The sequence below is a fragment of the Grammomys surdaster genome, unplaced genomic scaffold, assembly GCF_004785775.1.
Source record: "Grammomys surdaster isolate TR1022 unplaced genomic scaffold, NIH_TR_1.0 130, whole genome shotgun sequence".
NCBI lineage: Eukaryota > Metazoa > Chordata > Mammalia > Rodentia > Muridae > Grammomys > Grammomys surdaster.
Window position 1 is genome coordinate 12,454,237 of NW_021604588.1, and position 11,504 is coordinate 12,465,740.

At 45.8% G+C, this 11,504-nt stretch overlaps 1 protein-coding gene and 1 pseudogene across 1 annotated transcript in view; one reads left to right on the forward strand and one right to left on the reverse strand.

Annotated features, from left to right (window-relative positions):
* LOC114614789 lies at nt 1-540 on the reverse strand (annotated as a pseudogene).
* Nucleotides 541-2,072: 1,532 nt separating this feature from the next.
* Nucleotides 2,073-11,504, forward strand: part of Aldh9a1 (aldehyde dehydrogenase 9 family member A1) — a 22,995-nt gene continuing 13,563 nt past the window's right edge. The window contains exons 1-6 of the mRNA XM_028758976.1: nt 2,073-2,478; nt 4,219-4,364; nt 5,953-6,082; nt 7,213-7,347; nt 8,115-8,311; nt 8,941-9,081. Of these exons, the coding sequence (XP_028614809.1) occupies nt 2,298-2,478; nt 4,219-4,364; nt 5,953-6,082; nt 7,213-7,347; nt 8,115-8,311; nt 8,941-9,081 (930 nt within the window). The 5' untranslated portion in view covers nt 2,073-2,297. The remainder of the gene's footprint in view (nt 2,479-4,218; nt 4,365-5,952; nt 6,083-7,212; nt 7,348-8,114; nt 8,312-8,940; nt 9,082-11,504) is intronic.

An 11,504-nucleotide genomic window follows, 5' to 3' on the forward strand; every position in this document is an offset into this window, starting at 1 on the left:
TTACAACTGAAACTCTGGGAATTCAAAATTTTCGACCTTGTGTTCCACGTTGTTCTGCTGTGCTTTGTCTAAATGAACTTTTATGAGCTGGCTGCCATCCAGTTTCACACGGATCCTCTTACCCACAGTTTCACTTGGGAAGACCAAGTCCTCAAGGATGGCATCATGCACCGCTGTCAGGGTGCAGCTTCTGGGGCACTTTTGCTTATTTTTCGTGTGGCTTTTCTGGGTTGCCTTGGGCAGAATTCTCTGAGCAATGAAGACTATATGCTTTCCACTGAACTTCTTCTCCAATTCACAAACTAGCCGGACTTGGATTTTCTGGAAAGATTTAAGCTGAGGAACTGGTACACAAATTATGATAGCTTTCCAACCACCACCAACTTCGATTTCCTTCGCTGTGGTGATGTTGAGTTCCTGCAGTTGTGCCTTGAGATCGGAGTTCATCTCCAGCTCAAGCAGCGCCTGAGAGATGCCAGACTCGAACTCGTCCGGCTTCTCGCCATTGTGCTTCACAATTTTGGTGCTCGAGGTGAACATGGCTTCATCCTTACAGAGTGCCGGCTTAGAAAGAGCTTAAGGAAACTTCTAGGCATGTTTTTATCGAGGGCTGTCCTCTTTCCCCTTCCCCATCAAATCTTTCTATAAGAATGTCTGCCTGCCAGCAGCATTCACCCACCTGAGGATGCATCTCCTTTGCCACTCTCTGAGCTCCTGTGGTCTTCCTTCTGAATTCTTATGATGACCCAATGACCCGATGGCCCTCTGCCTTTCTGGATGCTTCCTTGGGTATTGCTCAGGAGGCTGTCTATGGAGTAGTGTTACTTTGCAACTTAAGGTAGGATTTATATGGGTTTGCAGTTTTGGGAAACAGTCCCTCATGGAGAGGAAAGCCTGGCAGGACAGTGAGGTAGCTGGTCACACTGAACACAGAGAGATCAATGCTGACACTCAGCTTCCTGTCTCCTTTTTACTCAGCCTGGGACCCAGCCCACGGAACAGTGCTGCCGACATTTAAGGTGAGTCTTCATATCTCGTTTAACCTAACCTAGAAATCCTCCCACAGAAATGCCCGGTAGTTTAGCCCTTAGATGATTCTAGAAATCATCAAGCTGACAGACAATACTAACCATTCGTCCTAGGAAGTTTACAAATCCTTTAAACTTTCCGTCAGCAGCATCCCCCCCACCCCGCCCCATCTCCCACACACGTAGGGAGTTTCAAAACTCTCTCCTTTTCTTGACTTAAAAAAAGCAGGTGACAAAATAAGAATGAATTTTCATACCAACATTCTGACTTGATAGAGTAAGAGCAGATTTTGCTGTTGACTTTCATAGGGTTGGGTCACACCCTACTTTTATTGTCACGATTAGATCAACAGATGCCACAGTCACTTTTCTGAAACACAAATCATACGATCTAAATGTAGCAAACATGAGATTGTTGGGCAGAATACTTTAAACACAACTGGCCATAAAACGACCAGCCAATGGGTGTCTCTGTACCTTTCTTGTTCCAGTCATGTGAGATCTCCAGTTATTGTTAACCACCAAGGCCAGATGTTTCCAGATGTTTCTGACCAACAACAACAAAAGCAGTCCTTTGAATTTGGGCCTAGGTGTTCTTAGTTGGGCACTGCTGTTTCCATTTGAGGACCCAAACCTACACATCACAGAGGCACTGAAAAGGTTAGTTCCTATAAGAGCGCTGGGAAAATTGACCCAAAATTTTTACTAAATTAGAAGAACACATTCCGTAACACTGTGCTTTGTAGGTCAAAGAAATACAGTAAGGAGAATTGCAAAAAGCCTGCAGGCCCAATAGGAGGAAAGTCTCAGGCCCCTTCCCATAGCTCCTTGGGGATCTGGACTGGAGGGCTTGGGTGGTGCGATGCTCCATGCTCTCCACTAGGCCAGAGGTCTTTTAGCTCTCAACCCAAGAAGCTCTCACCCGGCCTCAACTTCCCTTAACTATGGTGGCTGGGCTCAAGCTACTCACTCTAGGCTCACCGGTCGCCCCCTCACGCCACACTCCTCGTGGCACGCGGCCCCACCCCTCTCACTGGGCCTCCCAGTGGCCTCTGCTGGGCTTTCCCTGCGGTCCCCACGCCCTCCCACTCACGGGCCACACCTCCCCGAGGCTACGCCCCTTCGCCATCCACACTTGCCCAGCCAGCCCCGCCTCCTTCCCCGGGACACGCCCCCGAGACTCCGCCCCTCTCCGCTCCCGCCCCTTCACCCCAGCCATCCTCCGCGCGTGATCTGCCGGGGCTTCCGGACGCGCTGCGCGCTCAACAGATGTTTCTCAGTGCAGTCGGGTCTGTGCTGACCTCGCTTCTCCGTAGTCCCCGGCCTGCAGCGGTCGTCGCCATGAGCACTGGCACCTTTGTCGTGTCGCAGCCGCTCAACTACCGCGGCGGGGCCCGTGTGGAGCCGGTGGATGCCTCTGGCACGGAGAAAGCGTTCGAGCCAGCCACCGGTAACCGGGCGCGGGACGGCACGCGGGTGGGGTGGAGGGTGGGGTGGAGGGTGGGCCCTCCCCGGCCCTGTGCACTGAGTCTGCTGCCCCGAATCCTTCTGAGCTCTCCGTAAAGGGTTGCTGAACTTGCGTGGTCACAGCACGGAGCACAGAGTGCTGGGGAGTTTCCTGGAAAAGAGGGAGCGCTTGGGGTGCGGTGGGGTGCGCTGCGGCCGGGGAGTAACTACATGGCTGGAGCAGAGGAGCCTGGCGTAGGAGCTGTGGGTCTCTTGAGTTTTGAGAGCCGGGCCTGCAGGAGCGTCTGCTGTGTTGTTGACTCACAGGTGATTTCTGTTATGCATGACGTCCCACATGGCCTTCCGCCTTTCTAGTGCTGGGATATTTCTGAACATCGATAAGAGTTGGGAAAGGAAAGAAAAACCAGCAGCCAACAACATCCGTTTAGCTTTAGTGTCTGCTAGTTCTTCAGAAGGTTAACAAGGAAAAAAAAAACATTGAACATGCGTAACCTTGTATAATGCTTAACCACTGTCAAAGTAATGGACTTATCCGTTACCTCCGCGTTATTTCCACTTTTGAGTAGTGAGAACGTTCATGCCCTGGTCACATGGCAGATTTTAAGTGAATATGTATTTTATGGTATAATTAACTGTAATCATGCCGTTCATTAGATTTCCACAATTCTTGGAGCAAACACTTAGCACAAGCTAAGGAGGAAGAGAGTTCTTTGTTTCTTGGACTTTGGGTTGACTTTTGTGTTTGTTTTGGTTACTCTTATTGAATATTCTGGGCAGAGAAAAAAAATGCATTCTGCAAACCAGAAGGCTTGTTTAGTGAGAGCAATGAAAGTAGATTGACTTCTCATACTAAGCCACGTTGCAGTGATTTGCCAGAACCTGATGTGACCAGAGAGGCCATGCTAGCTGGGAACAGCTTCTCTGCCTCCTCCCCTTACTGACACAAAAGCAGACTTGCCTGTAGGTGAGCTCTAGCCATTGCCTTTCCTAGCTGACCCCTCCGGTTTGTCAAAGAAGTACGTATGAAATCTCAGGAATTCCTTGTGAAGAGAAACTGCTGAAGAATTTCTGTTGGTGGAGTTAGTTTGGGTTATGATCCTTGAGATATGGGCCTTAAAAAAACAACAACAAAAAAACAAAAACAAAACAAAACAACTAAAGCCCTGATCTTTCTGTTATGCTCCAAGATGGGGATGGAAGATGAGACTTTAAGACAAGACTGACCTTTAGCTTTTAAAACTGCTAATTCATCAAGTAGTAGTCTGATAGGAATTCCCTGAATACAACACAGGGAAGGGAGAGCTTACAGCTTTAGACTTTCAACCTGGATTTTGCAAGACTGTCAAGATTCTTGAGACAGTAGCGAGGAGCATCATAAAATGACTTTTAGAAGGTTAATGTCAGTAAGTTTAGCCATCAAACAAGAGGAGGGCGGGGCCTCTGAGTCAGGCCGCGGTGAGTTTTAGACACCAGAGAGTCTCATCAGTTTTGTAATGTGGTTAAATTCTTGGTTTTAGGGAGCTAGATCTGCAACCCTCTTGGACTTTAAAGGGATTCCTGATACCAATAAATAAATAAATAAATAAATAAATAAATAAATAGAAAAAAAGTGAAGAACTAAATGAGACCGTGGAAGGGATCCATCCCCCAGAGAGTGTTGATAGAAACAGTTCAGATGCATTGCAGCTGCTTGAGATGAAACTGGCTTTCTGCTTCTTTACAGGCCGAGTGATAGCTACTTTCACATGTTCAGGAGAGAAGGAAGTAAATTTGGCTGTTGAAAATGCAAAGGCTGCCTTTAAGATCTGGAGAAAGAAAAGTGGCTTGGAGCGCTGTCAAGTCCTCTTAGAGGCTGCCCGGATCATCAGGGTGTGTATCACTGTGTTCCTTTCGAGGAAGCATGGCTCACGGTGCTCTGAGTGGAGTTGCAGGTAGACTTGGATGCAGCTTTAGGTTTCGGCATTTCTGTGCAATGGAGAAAGGTTCCCATGTGCCCACCTGGGTACGTGAAATAAGCTTTCACGGTGTGCCCCATTGACAGCTCCCTGGGCATGCTTTCTTTCCTGAATTTGTTTTGAATTATAGCATGATCTTTATGGCTTACTTGCTTGCTAACTTAAATTATTTTTATCTAAACGTGTATTTATTTATTTATCTTTATGCTATGTGTATATGATTGTATACACACACACATACACACATATACACGTATGTATGTATAAATGTCTGAAGAGGTTGAGGTCAGTGTATCTTGAGCTCTGTCCACTGTACTTTTTGAGATGGTTTCTGTCAGTGAACCTAGGGTTCATCAGTTTGACTATAGGCTTGCCAGTGAGCTCCAGAGATTTGCCTGCTCTGCCTCCCTAGTGTTGGGGCTATGGCTCTGGTGCTGGCATGTCGACCTTTTTTGGAAGCTGGAGATTGGAACTTAGGTCCTTGTGTTCACACACCAAGCACCTCACAGATTTAGCCATCTTCTTAGACCTGGATGCTTGCTTTTAATGTGTGCTTGTTTTTCATTTTTTTATTTTTTGTTTTTGTTTTTTTTTTCTCCTTCTGATAATATTTAAGCCTATCCTTTTCAGGTATGTTTTCTACTAGGTATACTTCTAGAAAAATTCAGAGTAATATACGTCAAAACATGAATTGCATCTTTGATGGGAATGTAGGTGGGTTTGTGTGTGTTTGTGTGATTGTTAGCTATGATGTCAGAAACCTTGAAGGGTCTGAGGATTAACCTGCTTGCAAGAGTGTGTATATGTATGTATAGCCAAATATCTGTATACACACATATCAGTGCACACATGTATTCAGATAGAACACAGGAGGCTTTGGAGATTAGAGAAAAAAGAGGTTTATTGCAGCCTGTACATGTAGTGGATTGCACCTCAGGGAGTTAGTGTATCTGAAGGCCTTCCTATCCTCCTGGAGGAAAGGGTGTGGTTACTGAGATTAATTGGTTATCAATCAAATCTCTGGCCCAAGAGGAAAGGATCGCTACAGTTATTACCCTGGTGGCTTCAGGAACAGGAAATCACAGCTCCAAAGGTCCTTTTCTAGGGTAATATAATCTCTGTTCTCCATGGCCGGCCTTTGCTCTTCAGTTAGCCTGCCTGGTGTATTTGTTCAGATAGCCTGGGCTGTGCAGACATGTCTGAGAATATGCTCAAATACATGTTCTTATTTATACACATGCACATAGTAGTTCTTAAAACTTTCCTTTTCTAACTGATACTGAGATGTGGTTGTGGTCCGAACCTTTGTCACCTGGTGAGGAGGCGGAGACTTCTCTGTGACAGCAGGTTTTTGTCTCCTGGTGCACCACTATTCCTCTGAAGAGTCTCATTGCAAACGCCCAACCTTTCCAGGCTTAGAACTTGAGTGACATGTTCTGTTTAAACACTGGCTGTGTTGAGACATCATACTGTGTATTCAGTCTTCTCTGTTCTACCCAAAGGAACGGAAGGATGAAATTGCCACTGTAGAGACCATCAACAATGGGAAGTCTGTATTTGAGGCCCGCCTGGATGTTGACACTTGCTGGCAGTGTCTGGAATACTATGCAGGACTGGCTGCATCCATGGCAGGTATGCCCTGGCCTAGCCTCAGGTGACAAGAGGGCTGAAGAGCAGGGCCTAGTGGGGAAGGGCAAAGTCTCAGGTTCATTGTCACCTTTTGGGTGTCATAAAAGTTACTTTATGGGTCTTAGATAAGATAGAGGTGATAACACCTTATTTCTTGGGTTTTAAGGATTCAGTGAGATAGTATGTGAAAAGCACCCAGCATTGAACCTGAGACCAAACCGAGACACTAGTTTGTAAGAGTCTATGCTGTGCGTATCATTGTCATCAAGTTCACAGCTGGGCCAGGAATGTAGCTTAATTGATTGACTGTTTGCCTGATGTGCATGGACCCCTGGGTCAAGTTCCAAATATTGCATATTCTTTAGAGTGGTGATGCCTACCTGTAAGCCTAGTACCTAGGAGGTAGAGGCAGGAGGATCAGAAGGTTAAGGGCAGCCTCAACTACATAGTGAGTTTGAGGCTAACCTGAGCTAAATGAAACATATCTTAAAAAACAGATGTTTACAGCGGTTCATATTGAATGGTTGGTAGGGCCCACCAGAGCCATATGTGGTAGGTAAACAGTCCAGGGTTTTAGGGCCCTTAGACTTCCTCTGCTGCCGAGTTGTCCCCTCGCTTCCATATTATTTTCCCTGAGTTAGGCACTAGAGCTCAGGGGATAGTTTTATTTGTTCTTCAGTGTTTTTATTTATTTTTGAAACAAGGTCTTGCTATGTAGCCTTTGCTTGCCTGGGCCTTGCTATATAGACCAGGCTGGCCTTGAACTCACAGAAACCCACCTGACTCTGCTTTTCCTTGATGGGAATAAAGGCATGCACCACGATGGCTGGCTTACTTTAATTTTTAAAATTATATGTGTATGGCTATTTTGCTTGCATGTGTGTTGTGTACCACTTGCATGCCTGGTATCTGTGGGGGCCAAATAAGGGTGTAGGATCCCCTGGAATTACAGATGCTTTCAAGTCACTATGTGCTTGGTGCTGGGAACTGAACCTGGGTCCTCTTAGCTGCTGAGCCTTTCTTCAGCCCCTGATGGAGATTCTCACAGAATTAAATGAACGAGAATGAACTTGTGCTAGTGAAATTGTGGGGAGCATAGGCATGCATCATTGCTTATTCTGCTTTACCTCTAGGAGAGCACATCCAGCTCCCAGGAGGGTCCTTCGGCTACACCCGAAGAGAACCACTCGGGGTGTGCGTGGGAATAGGAGCGTGGAACTACCCCTTCCAGATCGCCTGTTGGAAGTCTGCTCCGGCTTTGGCATGTGGTAAGAACGAGTGCCTTCTGCACAGAGAGCCCTCCTTCCCGGCTCGCCCCAGCAGACCTGCATTTCTTTCTGATGTGCTCTGAGGCGGTCAGATCTCAGAGGCTGTGGGCCTGTCCCTGCTCTGCCTCGCCCTTGAAGGAATTTAAGGTTGAGGTCGCCGGTCCTGTCTTAAGTGTCTCTGTTTTGCATCTGTCTAGTTTGTCTCTGACTAAGATCTGCAGTGTGGTCTAGGCTGTCCTGAGTCAGCCTCTCTAGTGTTGGAATTAAAGGAAATGAAAGTTTCTGGTCTTTAGCTTTTATAAAATGAGACTGGTTAGTACTTCTCTACACTGAAGTTGCAAGCTTTAAATGGGATAATACATGTGCTGAGTCCTTGATACGTGAGAACCCAAGATAGGAAAACAAGATATGTCCTTCAAAAAAAGCTAATTAATTTCAGATTTCTTAGTGTCTTTTGTGTGTGTATGTATATGAGTATTTTGCCTGCGTGTATATATGTATACAATACACACTACTGGTACCTGTAGAGGCCAGAAGAGAGTGCTAGATTCTCTGGGTCTAGAGTTATAGCTAGTTATAAACCATCCTTCCTGTGCTAGAAACTGATCCCAGATGACCCACCAGAGCAGCAGGTGTTCTTAACTGATGAGCTGTCACTCTGATTCTAGACGTTTCTAGTATTAATAATATCCTTGGTGAATTTGGAAGAAGAGGAACTAGCTGGGATAGTCTGTTCTTGTCTAAGAGGAGCATTTGGTTTTCTACAGGTAATGCCATGATCTTCAAGCCTTCTCCCTTCACACCCGTGTCTGCTCTGCTTCTGGCTGAGATCTACACCAAAGCTGGTGTACCTCCCGGGCTCTTCAACGTGGTGCAAGGTGGGGCTGCCACAGGCCAGTTTCTGTGTCAGCATCGTGATGTGGCCAAAATCTCCTTCACTGGAAGTGTGCCCACTGGCATGAAGGTACAGATGAAACCACTTTTATTTAACACATGGCTAGCTCTTGCAGAGCTGATCCCGCCCACTGCAGTTTGCATATTTTGGGTTTCCTAGTTTATATTGGGAATGGGCCAGGAAATTCGCTGGTCTAAAGTTTCCTGTGCAAGTGTGAGGGAGAAGGAGAACACGTGTTGGGTGGTCTACGGTGGGCCAAATGGGGTAGAAATTCTCCTTCCTGCCTAGGGAGATGATGTGTTTGAAAGATTGCGGCCTAGGCTGGGCTGGCACTTCTCTTGTTTGATGAGTTAGCTAAATCATATAGAAGACAGAATATTTTCTCACGTTGCTTCAGATTCATTACTTTGACCAGAATTTATGTTCCAAGTTCTAAACAGCCTTAAACACAAAAATTCAAAAAAGAATTCCTGGCGGTGAGAGTCCTGTGAATCGCCAGTATGTTTTAAATGAGCTCCCATTTCAGGGTTTGAAGTGAAGTTCTGTAAATTCTCATAAGCGTTTGCCAAAGAATATTTTAAGTGGATGAAGGGCTCTGTCAGATCAAGATGGCCTGGTGGGGTCAGGTTGAGTTGACCTCGCTGCAGGCTAAGGTTCGCTAAACTTCCCAATTCTGCATGCCTTGCTTTGTTCTGTAGATCATGGAGATGTCCGCTAAAGGAGTCAAACCCATCACTTTGGAACTTGGGGGCAAATCTCCTCTCATCATCTTCTCAGACTGTAATATGGAGAATGCTGTGAAGGGGGCCCTGATGGCCAATTTCCTTACACAAGGACAGGTATGCACTCTTCCCCGACGATGACGTGGCGGGGAGGAAGCTCCCCTCCTCTCCAACCAGCAGCACACGCGGCATTCTGGACACACTTTGAGACTTGTAGGATAGTTGAGCGAATAGTACAAAGCTTCCTGTGGATCCTTGAACTAGATCACTGTAATCCATTCGTTCTCAACCTTCCTAACGCTGCGACCCTTTAACACGGTGCCTCATGTGGTGGTGACCCGCAACCATAAAGTTATTTCTGTTGCTACCTCATAACTGCAATTTTGCTGCTGTTATGAATCGTAATGTGAACAGTTTTTGAGAGAGAGAGCTTTGCCAAAGGGGTCGCGACCCACAGGTTGAGAACCACTGCAAAAGCTACCCTGTTTACCCTTCTCTCGACCTGCTTACACACATAATGTGTAAGCACTAAGTTCTCTTGTAGTGTTTATAGTATTGGTAGGCACAAGATCTGTAACTGAAATGCTTCAGTGTAGCCAGAAAAGCACAATCTTTTATATAGAATTACCACACCATACCATACATATACACAGAAGCACACACACACACACACACACACACACACACACACTTGCAAGCATAGCACTCTCAGTACTCTTACTGGTATTAACTTTCTGATTTTTACTGTTTTTCCATCTGTAACCCTTACCAAAAAATGACCACTTATTTACTAATATCTTAGTAATTAAAAATAATTTTCATATTTTTCTGAAACAAGATCCAGCTGAAGGGACTAAGGTAGTAGAGTGGTAGAGAACTTGCCTACCATATTATCTGAGACAAGAGCCATAACATCACACACACACACACACACACACACAACCAAACCCAGAAGAATCCAAAGAATCCATCTATGAAGAGGCAGTAGATTTAGTGTTTTGCTTGTTTGCCCCCTTCTGCTCAGTTGCTACTTCTTTTTTAAAAAAAATTCTTTAGACTTACTTGATTTCATTTTATGCATCTGAACGTTTTGCCTGAGTGTATGTATCTGTACCCCATATATACCAGGTATCCCTAGAGATCAGAAGAGGGCATCTGGTCCCCTGGAATTGGGGTTATAGATGGTTGTGAGTCAGCTACCCTGTGGGTGCTGAGAACTCAACATGGGTCCTCTGCAAAGGCAAGTGAGTCATCTTTCCAGCCTTGGTTAGTGTTTCTCTGGACCATACATGCTTATAGGATACACTATGGTAATCTGAAACATATAGAATGCTAAACAGTGGGTGAGTCTGAAGTAATTGGAGTCATTGGCTTTGTATACATTATGAGTGTTGATGTTTTGAGTCAAAGTCCCTCTGGGTAGCCCAGGCTGTCCTTGAATTTCTAGTTTCCCAAGGGCTGGGAGCACAGGCATGTGGAGTCATGCCGGGTTTTTCCTCCCTCTGACCCGAGAAGCTTCTTTGATTTCTGGCACATTAAGGTATAGTAGACCCATTTCGTTCTTTTTCCAGCTGAATTCTGGAATTAGCCATTTGTCTAGGCAGCCCTGGTTTCAATGAGTGGTAAGTGTTACTTAGAAACCAAGCTCTTGGCTGGGGCTGTAGCTCAGTGGTAGAATAAATGCTTACCTGGCACTTGTGAGATCCTGAGTTTAACCCAAGGGAAAGAGCAACCAGGACGTCAGTGTCGGCTCCTGACTGCTCCTGAGGTGGTCATGCTGCTCTTCAGGCAGGGGCTAGGGAATGCATGACTGTGTGTGTGCAGACACGCAGCTGCACACACCTTCTCCACCCTCTCAAGACAGGGTTTCTCTGTGTAGCTCCCCCTCTCTCCTCACTCCCCAGCATATACACACATACATCTTGGCTGCCTCAGAACTCACATCTGTAGACCAGGCTGGCCTCACACTCAGAGATCCGCCTGCCTCTGCTTCCCAAGCGCTGGGATTAAAGGTGTGCGCCACCACCGCCCGGCCTTTTTTTTTTTTTTTTTAGTGTATCTATTATTAACAAGCACAAATCCATTCAGTTACTTTAAGGCATTTTGGCCCTTCTCTTCCTCTGTCTGTGCTTGTAGTTTCCCTTTCTGAGAGAGACAGATTTAGCTTTTCTGATCCACTGTATTGAATCCCCTGGTCCTAGAATAGCATTGTGAAAAGTAAGTCAAATCAAAAAGTTTTAGGTATTTTATAGTTCCTTCCGTCTTTAGCCTGGATGAATACTATATTCAAAAGGTACCGGGTCTATTCTGGCCTCACTTGCTTTGAGTCTGATTATAACTCTCATTTAGAATAGGAGGTCCATTGGTTTCTGTTTGTGTCATTCGAGGTGTCTTTTCCTCTGTCCTTTAAAGACTTTTAAAATCTATTTTGATCGGACAAAACGTGATCATAGCTCCAAATGTCAAACATTTTTAAAGAGCCCACTCAGGGCTGTGGTCCCCAGTCCTCCTCCCCTGTTCCCAGGGTTGTAAGTCTCCAC